The 12,880-nt window shown below is 42.9% G+C and overlaps 1 protein-coding gene across 2 annotated transcripts in view; it reads left to right on the forward strand.

Annotated features, from left to right (window-relative positions):
* Positions 1-12,880, forward strand: part of MAP2K6 (mitogen-activated protein kinase kinase 6) — a 131,089-nt gene that overhangs the window by 82,562 nt on the left and 35,647 nt on the right. The window contains exons 1-2 of one of the 2 annotated variants that reach the window (XM_023211949.1): positions 7,694-7,953; positions 11,271-11,337. Coding sequence is in view for 1 of the 2 variants with exons in the window: in XM_023211948.1 (XP_023067716.1) it covers positions 11,271-11,337 (67 nt within the window). In the remaining variant the exon portion in view is untranslated. Of the gene's footprint in view, positions 1-7,693; positions 7,954-11,270; positions 11,338-12,880 lie in introns of those variants that run through there. The other variant, XM_023211948.1, reaches the window with a different exon arrangement.

The raw sequence follows: 12,880 nt of genomic DNA on the forward strand, positions 1-12,880 counted from the left end.
GAGCTGGGTGAGAGGCAGAATAGATCCTGTACTGATAGCATTCTAGGTGGGGGAATTGCAAATGAAGAACTTTCCTTCGTTTTTTTTTATTACCCCTTAGTCTTCAAGCAGCTGGTTGAATTAAAGTTACTACCTTGGAGTTTCCTTTGGTTAAAAGGGAGGTGATCAGAGTGCTATTAAAATTGTGGGCCGGGCGCGGTGGCTCACGCCTATAATCCCAGCACTTTGGGAGGCTGAGGAGGGTGAATCACCTGAGGTCAGGAGTTCGAGACCACCTGGCCAACATGGTGAAACTCCGTTTCTACTAAAAATACAAAATTAGCCGGGCATGGTGGCGCACGTCTGTAATCCCAGCTACTCGGGAGGCTGAGACAGGAGAATCGCTTGAACCTGGGGAGGTGGAGGTTGCGGTGAGCCGAGATCGTACCATTGCACTCCAGCCTGGGCAACAAGAGTGAAACTCTGTCCAGAAAAAAAACCAAAAACCAAAAACCAAAATAAAACAAAACTCCAAAATTGTGATCTTGGACCAGAGGGAAAAAAAATCCATTACTTACACACACACACACAATTCACCCCTCTTATTCACTATGCCACTCTTTTAACTATTAAAACAGAATTTTCTGTGATTCTGTTACTATTTAAGAACATCTTTATATATTGGTAAATTTCTTTTTTTTTTTTTTTTTGAGATGGAGTTTCGCTCTTGTCGTCCAAGCTGGAGTGCAGTGTCGAGATCTCGGCTCACTGCCTTTGCCTCCCAGGTTCAAGCGATTCTCCTGCCTCAGCCTCCTAAGTAGCTGGGACTACAGGTGCCCACCAACATGCCCAGCTAATTTTTGTATTTTTAGTGGAGACGGGTTTCACCATGTTGGGCAGGCTGGTCTCAAACTCCTGACCTCAGGTGATCCACTCCACAGCCTCCCAAAGTACTGGAATTACAGGCTCGAGCTACCGCGCCTGGTTATTTTGATAAATTTCAATCATATTCAAAAGTAGATTGTAATACTGCCAGGTATCTAGCACTCAGTTTTGACAGTGACCAACTCAGGGCCAATCTCATTTTGGCTGTATCTCCATCACCCACCCTGCCTTTTTTTGAAGCAAATTCTAGAATATCATTTCACTCGTCAACATTTTGGTATTATCTCTAAAAAATAAATACTTATTTTTTAAAACCTAACCAAACCCAGTGTGTAATTTGAAAAGCTGGAGCACGCCACTAAATTTCTTTTCAACCCGTTGCCACATTGTTATTTTAAAATGATGTTTTTAACACCCTTAGGACTACATTTCCTTTCGATCAATGCTAACGAGTGAAGCCGCCCATAAATGCGGAAGGAGACGAACACAGACAGTAGGAGTTCCCCGCTGCCTGCCTCCTACCTCCTCCCTGGGCCTAGAACATAACTCAGGGCATTGGCTGTGATTTGCTTTTAGGTTCTTTTAGTAACATATTAGTCAACACCAAATTGTTAACATGACATAAAAGGTCTACTAGTTTTTTTTTTTTTTTTTTAGCTTTAATCACGTGAAGCTCTAAGAAAACCCATCTGAGCACTTTTATTCTCTTAAAATGGGGCCATTTCCCAGTTAGCGGGTGGACAGGCTGGCTCATTCTCCTTTGACAGGAGGTAATTCTTTGTGTCCTTCACTGATTCTTCAAAATGTTCTTAGTTTGGCTGGCTGCCTTCCCTTCTTTTTTTTTTTTTTTGAGAGGGAGTCTCACTCTGTCTCCCAGGCTGGAGTGCAGTGGCGTGATCTCGGCTCACTGCAACCTCTGCCTCCCGGGTTCCAGTGATTCTCCTGCCTCAACCTCCAGAGTAGCTGGGATTACAGGCGTGCGCCCCACGCCTGGCTAATTTTTTGTACTTTTAGTAGAGATAGGGTTTCACCGTGTTGACCTGGCTGGTCTCGAACTCCTGATCTGAAGTTATCTGCCCACCTTGGCCTCCCAAAGTGCTGGGATTACAGGCGTGAGCCACCGCACCCGGCCACCTTCTTTCTTTCTTCTTGTTTCTGTCTGTCTCAGGCAACTTTCTACTTCTTTGTTTGTTATTCCCAGATCTACATATTTCCTCCTGTCCCTCTCTTAAGCTCCATTTGTCTGCTTGAACTCTGCCATGCATCCCTCCAGCATCTTATACTTAATACATCTGAAATGGAACTCATGATTTGCCCTCTCCCGACTGGCCACCCCCACTGACCTGACTTTCCTCTTTCATTTAACTTCATACGGGGGTGGAAAAGCCAGATGACAAGCATCATTTTTACTACCACTACTGCTACTAGTGGCAATACTTCTATTACTATTACTACTACTTAGCTTCTGTTCCTTTGTTCCTCTTATGCAGTAAGTGACCAGAGCCTATAGATTTTGCCTCTGCAAAATTCAAGCAGCTTATTTGTGAGCCAGATTGCTGTGGTCTCTACCTCTTATTTTTGGGTCTAGTGCTTAAACTCTGTACATAGGTAGGAAGACATGGACCCTGACTTCGAAGGGCTTGCGTTTTTAGTGGAAGACATGGATGAACAGATGGGTTCACTTAATCAGTATAGGAAGGTTCAGGGTACTGTGGCAACACAGAGGAAAGGTATTTATTGTTTTGGGGATTTTCATAGAAGGCTTTCTGGAGAAAAACATGCTTGAGCTGAGTGTCGAGCTTCGACAGGTAATAACAACATTCTGGGGAAAATAGGAGCAAAGACCTGGAGGCATAATCAACGCATGAGAGTATGTGGGTTTATGTGTGAGTGTGTGTGAAGCACAGTTTCAAAACATCCTGGTATTAGGTCAGTTCATCTTGTTACATCTTTTTTTTTTTTTTTTTCTGAAGCATAGATGTGGCATGACATTCCTCTACTGAAAAACATAAATGACTTCTCTTTTTACATCTGAAATTTAAAATTGATTAGTTAAGTACTTTGATCTCTGACTCCAATCTCCTCCTCCAGGTTTCTGTCTCCACCACTTTTCACTTTGTCCGGAGTAGAAAACTCAGAATTCTTTGAATATACCACAGTGCTTCTCCTTACATAGATAACTCATCTTCATTTTACTTAGAATCCCTTATTGTCTCTCCAAGTCCTGAGTGTCAAAATCCCACCCATTATCTTTTTTAAACTTTTGATTTTGGAAACATTTAAATATATATAAAGAAGACATACAGTATAACAAACCCTCAAGTACACTTAAATCCTACCAAAATCAAAGGGCCACTTCAAATACCACTTCCTATGTGAGACCATTTTTTTGGTGTTGCTTGTCTTGCTTCTTCTCTCCTGCTTTCAGGGTGCTATGCTTGTATTGTACATCACACATACTCACTGTTATTATGGAGTTGGGTTTTCATATCTCCTGATACTTCGACGGCAGAATTTGCAACCTAATAAATGTTGACCCTTGCAATGTGTGCCCTGGGGAATGATTGACAATTTCAGCTCAAAGGCAGAGATAACGCAAGGAGGAGCTAGCTTGGAATTTAATTCTTACTAATCAGAAAGAACTGGTGGGTTGTGGGGGAAGTGGCAGGAGCCTGGGAGGAAAGTGACGTTGGCATCATAAAGTGAGAAATGGTAAAACAAGTCAAACAAACAAACAAAAACAACTTTACATAGACACATGGCAGACAAGGGCTACTTAACTGTGGCTGACTTCTCAGACACTTGTGAAACTTAAAAAAATACATGGATCCTGAAGCCTCACTTTATCAGCTTAGCCAGTAACTACTCTGCCCAGTAGCTGAGAGACCTGGACAAAAGGGCATCAGCAGGGGACCCACCTGTATGAGTCCTTTTGGGGCAGTTTCACCCGTAGGGATAGGATTGGAAGTGAGGTTTCAGTGACACAACTATGATATAGTTGTGTATAGATTTTAAGAGTTTTTAGCACTTAGACATTCTGTATGGCACCCAGCATGCCTGGAAGCCACACACACACACACACACACGCAGAGAGAGAGAGAAGGGACCAGTGAGCCAATGTCTTTATTGGGTACAGGGCGTTATCCAGTTTCCTGCAGGGAGCTTTAACTGCTGGGTTTAAAGCAAGCAGGCACTAGTTCTAGGAGGTCACAGTATGACTGAGAGGTGGTCACCTTACATTTGTGGGCAAATGTCTGCATGGTCTGTTTAAAGGAAATGGCAGGAGAGTAGGGAGGCCAGCCTGCTGGGCAGGAGAGATGTCTCTAAATTTCATCTCTGGCCACTGGTTTGGAGCCACTCCAGCGGAGTATGGTATTGTCGGCCGGGCGCGGTGGCTCAAGCCTGTAATCCCAGCACTTTGGGAGGCCGAGATGGGCGGATCACAAGGTCAGGAGATTGAGACCATCCTGGCTAACCCGGTGAAACCCCGTATCTACTAAAAAATACAAAAAACTAGCCGGGCGAGGTGGCGGGCGCCTGTAGTCCCAGCTACTCGGGAGGCTGAGGCAGGAGAATGGCGTGAACCCGAAAGGCGGAGCTTGCAGTGAGCTGAGATCTGGCCACTGCACTCCAGTTTGGGCGACAGAGCGAGACTCCGTCTCAAAAAAAAAAAAAAAAAAAGAAACCATGTCAAGAGTGACTGAGCCCTGCTTCTGATGTGAGATAGTTTAACTCAGGTTTAAAAATGGATACTGAGGCAACCTGAAAGTATAAGCACTCACTACACTCCGTCCCAGAAATCCTGAGTCTATAGACCTGGAGATGTTCCCATAGTCAGTGGGCACAAAGAGAGGTTGATTGAAGATTGATGAGATGTTTGAAAAATGTAATTCTCACATAAATAACACAAAAGAGGGAGAATGGAGCACAGAATTTGAAGAAATAAGATGCCATCCAGAGAACATTCTGCTTAGTTCATATTTTAAAAATATAAGCATAAATATGGAAGGGAGAAAAGAAAGTATTTGTTGAGCACCCTATATTATGCCCGACCCTGCTAGGCTTCTTCACATGCACCGTGTCAATTGAGTCTCTTAATGACCTGGGGAGACTTTACATCATCTCCAGTTTGCAGGTGTAGAAACTTAGTTTAAGATAAGAAACCTTCTCAACGTTACATCACTAAGTGGGACAGCTGGGATCTGAAATGATTCTTACTGATGCAGAGGTTTGTGCAATTTCCATTCCATTCTTGGTTGTTCATTTTGTGTGTTTTTTGAAGAGCTCTGTACAAATGTTCAAAACAGTTGAGAAAAGGATAACAAATATTCAGTCAACAAATATTTACGATGTGCAGGTACTGGGCGAAATCGTTGGCCATCATGGAACTTATATTCTAGTGGGGAAAGATAGGTAAACAAGGAATAAATAAATGCAAAAGTAAATAAACAAATACAAAAATAAAATCATTCTAGATTGTGAGAAAAGGTATGAGGGAAATGAGTGGAAGATGGTCATGCAGATCTGTTTTAGAGAGAGTGGACATTTTTCAGCTAAAATATCAAAGTTTCAGGGCAGCTGCTTTGAGCTTATACTGTGTTGCAGGTCTAGCGTAAGGTGCCGGAATGTGAAAGCAGGAGTGTGTGGATAGTAATCCTTAGGTTGTGTTCAGGAAGCTCCGGGAAGCTTCTATGAGGGAGGTTTTGAATTTGGAAGGTTGAGTTCTTGTCTGCAAGAGAGCTTAGAGCCCTCCAGGTAGAAGGAACAGTATGACCAAAGGTAAGGTCTTAGGAGATTCATTCTGACTCTGAAATCAAACTGACTGCAGGTTTTTAAATGAGCTATTCGGCCAGGCACAGTGGCTCACACCTGTAATCCCAGCAACAGCACTTTGGGAGGCCAAGGCGGGCGGATAACCTGAGGTCAGAAATTTGAGATTAGCCTGGTCAACATGGTGAAACCCCATCTCGACTAAAAATACAAAAATTAGGCGGGTGGGGTGGTGCATGCCTGTATTCCCAGTCACAGCTACTCGGGAGGCTGAGGGGCATGAGAATTGTTTGAACCTGTAAGGTGGAGGTTTCAGTGAGCCTAGATAGTGCCACTGCACTCCAGCCTGGGTGACAAAGCGAGACTCTGTCTCAAAAAAAAAAAAAAAAGGCCGGGCATGGTGACTCACGCCTATAATCCCAGCACTTTGGGAGGCCGAGGCAGATGGATCATGAGGTCAGGAGTTCAAGAGCAGCCTGACCAACGTGGCGAAACCCCATCTCTACTAAAGATACAAAAATTAGGCAGGTGGGGTGGTGCATGCCTGTATTCCCAGCCACTCAGGAGGCTGAGGCAGGAGAATCACATGAGCCCAAGAGACAGAGGTTGCAGTGAGCTGACATTGTGCCAGTACACTCCAGGCTGGGTGACAGAGCAAGATTCCATCTCAAAAAAAAAAAAAAAGCTTTTCAGCTTTTTTTCTCTAGACTTTATATAATTCCAGAGAGATTTGCCTCAGTGGTTGGAATCTCAGTGGTATATAAGAACCAGTGGTTTTGGGGGATCGGAGGATGGCAGGGTCCCTGTTCCCTTTTACATTGCTGTTGCAAAGCCAGCTTTCTTCCTGCACGCCTCTTCCCCTGCCCTGCTTCGTTCGTTGCTTTGCATATGATGATTGCAATTTAATAACACTGAATGATACTTCACTGCTGATTTTATTGCCAACTACCCTTGGAACGTAAGCCTAGATGCAAGTAGTAAGGAGAGGGCAGCCAAGGCCTCTAGATTGCCAGTTACTTGGCTGGAAATCCCATTCATATTGGGAAACAGATTTTTAAAATAAATTTGGCACTGGAAACACTGCCATCCTTTTGTGAAGCTGTGTCAATAATCAAAAACTCTCACAATCGTGTCCCCCAACCCTCGGCCAAGCTAACAAATATTTAGGCATCAGCATATCTTCACGATGCCACCTTCTGTTGACCGCGTGGGCTTCTCATGCTGTTTGGGTTGGCAGTGGAACACAATCTTCTGTTTTATGTAATGAGGAACATCAGAGGAGTGCTTTGTGCTTACCCTCTCAGAGTGTGTGCAAGACCTCTCGTGTACCCCATCATTTTCGGTGCAGTCAAAGCTAGCGAACATTTCTGTGGCCTGGTAAATATGTTCTAACTATTGGCAAGGCTTTTTAAATTTTTTTTTTTCCAGTGCCATCTTGCTCCAGGCCAGGATCATAATGACCCAGCTTTGCTTTGGTTTAAGATGAATTTTGCAAATATATGTGTGTGGTGGGACTACGCTATTTTCAGAGAACACAGACATGGGTGTAACAGGGTCTGATGCAATATAGTGCTGCATATGCCCAATCAGGCCGATGAGGCTTACCCTTTGCAGACTGTGCCAATAAGCAGTCGAGGCTTGTTGCGATCTGCAGAAATCTACAGAATTCTCTCTTTCCGAGAAGGCTTGTTGCTAGCATGTGACATCATAGAAAGCTTTTTTTTTTTCTGACATTTTTTCTGCTTTGCTTTAGAATATCAAAGGCAAAGACTGTTGAACGTAGTTGGCCACTTAGCTTTATTATTCATGGTGCTCCCTCCCGTTTTTTTTTTTTTTTTTTTAACTGTTCAATGTTAGCGTCAGGTGTTGGCTGTCTTCCTGGGGGAACAGATTGCTGTGAAGTAAACACAGCTGGAAACTGACCACATATTGTTTTTCTTTCTTTTAAGAAATGAAAGAGGCATTTATAGAAAAGCTGCAGAACATGGTACTGTCCAGATTTATAGATTTATTCCTCCAAGTCTGGTTAATGATTAATGTCACGCCTGGGTGTCCACAGAGACCCACTTCCCTTCTCCCTTCCTGAAGCTGCAATTTCCTGGGAACAATGAACTTGCAGAGGTTTGCTGCAATCCGGACTTGAGGAGGGGGCGGAGTCTGTTCAGTTCTGTTTCTCCTTGCTGAAGTGTGGTCTTTGGAGCTAAGTGAAGAATGACTTCTGTTAGGTTTTCCTCTGCTGGCCTTCCCTGCAGCCTCGAAAACCTCACCAGAGTTGCCTCTGCTGGTCTCTTATTGTGCTGCTCTGTCAGAGATGGGCAAGTAAGTGAATTGCAGAATGTTGCCGTGTGTGCTTGTGATTTGTATTTTATTTGATGTACTTTTTAACGTGAAGGCAGAGTATTTTCTAACACTGTAATTCAACTAGGTTTTGTGTCTCCTGGATCTGTTTTTTTTCTCGTTGCTCTGAGGAGCTGATATACTTGGAAATATTAGGTTTAAGATATGCAGATGTCCAACTTGTATATAGTCAAGGGTTTAGAGTCTGGAGACAGGAGGCTGGCAATTTCAACTAGGAGGCAGTAAATTCAGGGTAAGAATGATGTTGAAGTGGGGGTTGGGGGGACAGCTGGGTGTAAAAGTGATCTGGGGAGAGAATCAAAGGCCTTCTCCTCCCATTTGGAAGACTGTATTATTATTTTGGTCTTTTATTCCTTTGGTCTCTCTATGCCAAAAACTTTCTCTCTTTTTTTACTATTTCTTTGTATAGATGTTTTGGTGATTTAAGTTATGGTTTAATAGTTAATTGCTGTTAAGAATTGCTACTAATTAATTGCTATATTAAGGTTTTCCAAAGGGGTTTTCTCAATAAATAGCTATTTCTCTTTACATCTATCTTATAAGAACTGAGTTAGAAATAAGAGGAAGACATAGGAATTTAAGAGTAACTTCTGCTTTTGGTTTGCTTAAATTATGTGTTACTTTAGTTTTTGTTTTCTCTGAGAGAACTGTAGGGTTGCCTTTTGGGATTACCTGAATTATCTGTCGCCTGTACTGGAATTTGTGTATAGTTATCTGTATAGTTATCTAAACAAGTTGAATCCGTCATTCATTCCTCACTGAAGAATCTCATTGAAAATAACATTTCCTGTCTGTTTGGCTGAGGCGTATGGATGGCAGTTGTTGGAATTAGGCCATCTATCTATTTGGATTCTCATAACTGGGTCCAGCACTTAGCATAGTTCCTGATACCTAGGAAAGCTCTATGCGACGTCAATAACTGACAATTTAGTAACATCCTTAACAGCTGTTTGAGTTCCAGGAGCAGGAAAGTGAATGGTGAGTTTTGAACCTTATAAAGTACATAGGTAAACCCAAATGAGGAGAGAATTGAGAAAGCCTGAAGGTGTTCCTAAAAGGCTTTCTCTAGGCTGATTCCTGCGAAGCATGTTTTTTCCTGGCTTTATACAACTTGGCAGAATTGATCTGATTTTGGATTCTGAAGGAATAGAAAGAAAAAATTTCATTATACATTATAGTGGGCTATGATCATGTAGCCAATTCTCTTCATGATTTTTTTTAAACGACTTTTAAAAGGATGAGATGGTACTAATTGTTTCCCTAAATGAGTCTAATTAAGAGCTACTTTACGGTATCTTAATGTTTTTTCATATATGTTATCTGCTTTGATTCTCGTATCAGTCAAGTGAGGTGAGTACTGATGTTACTTCCTCATTTTACAATTGAGAAAACAGAGTCAGACGAAAAGTGATTCTAGAAGTTGTGTGGTATGTGGAAGAACCAGATGTCAGCTGGGTATTTTAAAACTCAAAATCCCGTGTTCCTCTCACCCGCCCCCTCTCCAGTTGTCTCTAAACGTCTTCTATTGCAGGATAGTAGAAACACCCACCTGGGTGTCAGGAGACCGGGATTCTTATCTGACTGGGTCATTGCTGACCTCTGTGATGTGCAGCAAGTCACTGAAGTCTTTGGATGTCATTTTTCTGCAAGGAGGTTATTTTAATTGATTTCTTAAGTTTCTTTGCAGCTTCAGGATCTATCCAGCGCAGTATCCAGGGATTGTGTTATCTCTGAGTGCTCATCTGCAATGTAGAGAAGAGGTGGGAAAGGAGGTAGCATTCTTTTTTTTTTGAGGCAGAGTCTTGCTCTGTCACCTAGGCTGGAGTGCAGTGGCGCGATCTTGGCTCACTGCATGCAAGTTCCGCCTCCCCGGTTCACGCCATTCTCCTGCCTCAGCCTCCTGAGTAGCTGGGTCTACAGGCGCCCGCCACCGCGCCTGGATAATTTATTGTATTTTTAGTAGAGAGGGGGTTTCACCATATTAGCCAAGATGGTCTCGATCTCCTGACCTCGTGATCCGCCCGCCTCGGCCTCCCAAAGTACTGGGATTACAGGCGTGAGCCACTGCTGCTGGCCAGGAGGTAGCATTCTTTCCAGCCATTCTATCCAGCTCTTCCTTGGTTTCCCCTGGGAGACACAGGATCTCCATGGATGAGGAAAACCCCAGGCTCTTGTTTGCTCTGATCTGCTTCCTGAGCTGGCATCTCTCAGTCTGTTCATTTTTACTCATCAACAAAAGTATTTGAGCCAAATTGTCTTGTAATTTCAGCCCAGGTATGATCAACATCAAGCTTCCTTTCCATCTGGCCCAAGAAGAAGTTATAACCTCCTTGCATAAGCTCATGTGTTATCTTAATCCTTTACGGAACAGGGCCAATGTAAATAAGGATTACTCTATCCCTCTCTTAAGTTTTTCAAATTACAGCAGGTGGTTGGGAAAAGGGGAGGGTAGAACAGTGGAAAAGCATTTTTTATTCTACTTCCATTGCTAACTCTTGTAGTTGTTAACAGATCGATTTAGAAAATTGGGGGATACTGAGATAAGGGTGACTGCCCTTTACTAACACTAAAAAGAAAAAACAAGCTATAACCAAGTGTCTGCCATCACCATTATAGTGTAAAAGAAAAAAAAAAAAAAGCAAGGCCAGGCATGGTGGCTTATAGGCTGGGCGTGGTGGCACATGCCTGTAATCCCAGCGCTTTGGGAAGCCAAGGTCAGTGGACCACCTGAGGTCAGGAGTTTGAGACCAGCCTGGCCAACATGGAGAAACTGCTGTCTCTACTGAAAATACAAAAATTAGCCTGGCGTGGTGGTGCATGACTGTAATCCCAGCTCCTCAGGAGACTGAGGCAGGAGAATTGCTTGAATCCAGGAGGCAGAAGTTGCAGTGAGCCGAGATCGTGCCACTGCACTCCAGCCTGGTGACAGAGTGAGACTCTGTCTCAAAAAGAAAAAAAAAAAGAAGTTGCTATGACACACTCAGTGGGCAGAAAGGGCAGATCTTCCTAGGAAAAGAGAGTTAGCATTCTCATCCTGATGTTTGCCCCCTGGACTGATGAAAAACCTCATTCATGACCACAGTCTGTATTTGGGAAGCTCTGTTCTACCTGGTGCTTGGGTTCTCAACACTCACAAACTTCCTGGGCAGGAAGTGGTGCTTTGAATGGAGACGTGAGAGCTGCATGCGCAGGTCAGCTCTTTCCTTTGCTGCAGTCTCTTTCTCTGCTATCTTGCTGTGATTTAATCCTTAACGTTTTCCTTACGTCTTTCCCCATAGGCAAGAAGCGAAACCCTGGCCTTAAAATTCCAAAAGAAGCATTTGAACAACCTCAGACCAGTTCCACGTAAGTTGGCAAGATCATCATCTGAATCCAAATCCTTGTACTTTCAGGCTTCTCCTGGGGGTTTATTTTTGGACTGGTGAGCAATGCCTTGACTTTAGAAGAGCCCTTTAAGGGGGGAAGCCATTTGCTCACTGTTCTCAGACCTGAAATAATCATATCTTGTCAGTCAGTTATGTTGAATGGGTAGTTTTGAACTCAGTGTCTTAAGTTATTGGTTGAGTAAGAATTGAATGTCACATATATTTGGCAGATGGGGCTCTATGTAAGACCAGAAAGGGCCCTGGATATGGGACTTCCTTGCCTTTTCCCTGTAGATTGGAGCAAACAGGAAAATCCCTGTGAAAGCCACTACTATAAAACTTGGGTTGAGATGGAAAGATGGTATTTGGTGAGGACCCACATCCTGACACTTCAATTCTGTCCCATATAAACAGAAGGAAGAATGAGGTAAAGGAACACTTTTTTATTAGCTGAGGTTTTGGCCTAAATCCCTAAGTCAGCTCAAGTCCTAGTGAAGGACATCGTGTAAATGACATCCTCTCTGTGAACCTCCTTCTTGTTTTTGTTTTAATCTGGTGGTGGGAAAGGTACTTCCTGTCCAGCTGGAGGTACAACCACCTACCAAGGCATCTGCATGAGAGGAATCGAAACTCCAAGGAAACGAATCACAATAGAGGTGTTAGAGAGACAGGGCAAAGGCAAAGACAGGGCATCCTAATGGAAAAGTGAGTTGGTAAGGCTTTTGTTCATGTCTACAAAAGTGCCTCCCTTTGTAATGGGTTTTGATTTTAGCTGTGATCTACTATCAGGAAGTGCACCCCCTAGTGTTGGAATGTGCTCTTAAATGGGATCCTGTCTGCTCTAAGACTTTGTTAAAGCCATTGGTCCTTATATTGCATGAAGCAGTATACAGAAACTTTCCACTGGAGAATTTTTAAGGACAAAGTAGAGCTGAGGGCTACTCTTCAGGGTTCTGGACTGTAGAGCTCAAGTTCTGGACTGTAGCTCTAAACTCAAGATAGAATGTTCCTTTCATTGGAATCTGCAGGAGGAAGATCCATCTTCCCATACTTACTATCAATATTTTTTTCCTCTTTTTTTTCTTTATTTTGGTCTCTCTGAGCAATTTTTTTTTTCCTTGTAGACCTGTGAACTGTGTAATTACTATTGTTTCCTCTCTGACTGATTTCTCAAGAGCTTAGAGTCAAATATGTGGCCTACTTTTACTACCTGTATAGGAATTTATGGGATATACTTTTAAAACTTTTTATTTTGAAGTAATTGTAGATTAAAAGGAGGTTGCAAAGAAATGTACAGGGAGGTCTCATATATCCCTTTCCCCAAGCCATGCCAAACTCCCCCCATCCCACGTTAACATCTTACACAACCATAGTACATTATCAAGATCAAGAAAGTGGCAATAGTGCAAATCATAGAACTTAATTTCGCCAGCTATGTGAGTATTCATTTGTGTGTGTGTGTGTGTGCATGTGTAGCTCTATAAAGTTTATCACATGTTTAAGTCTTGCATAAGTACTATTAT

This window comes from Piliocolobus tephrosceles, chromosome 16, assembly GCF_002776525.5.
Source record: "Piliocolobus tephrosceles isolate RC106 chromosome 16, ASM277652v3, whole genome shotgun sequence".
Classification (NCBI taxonomy): Eukaryota; Metazoa; Chordata; class Mammalia; order Primates; family Cercopithecidae; genus Piliocolobus; species Piliocolobus tephrosceles.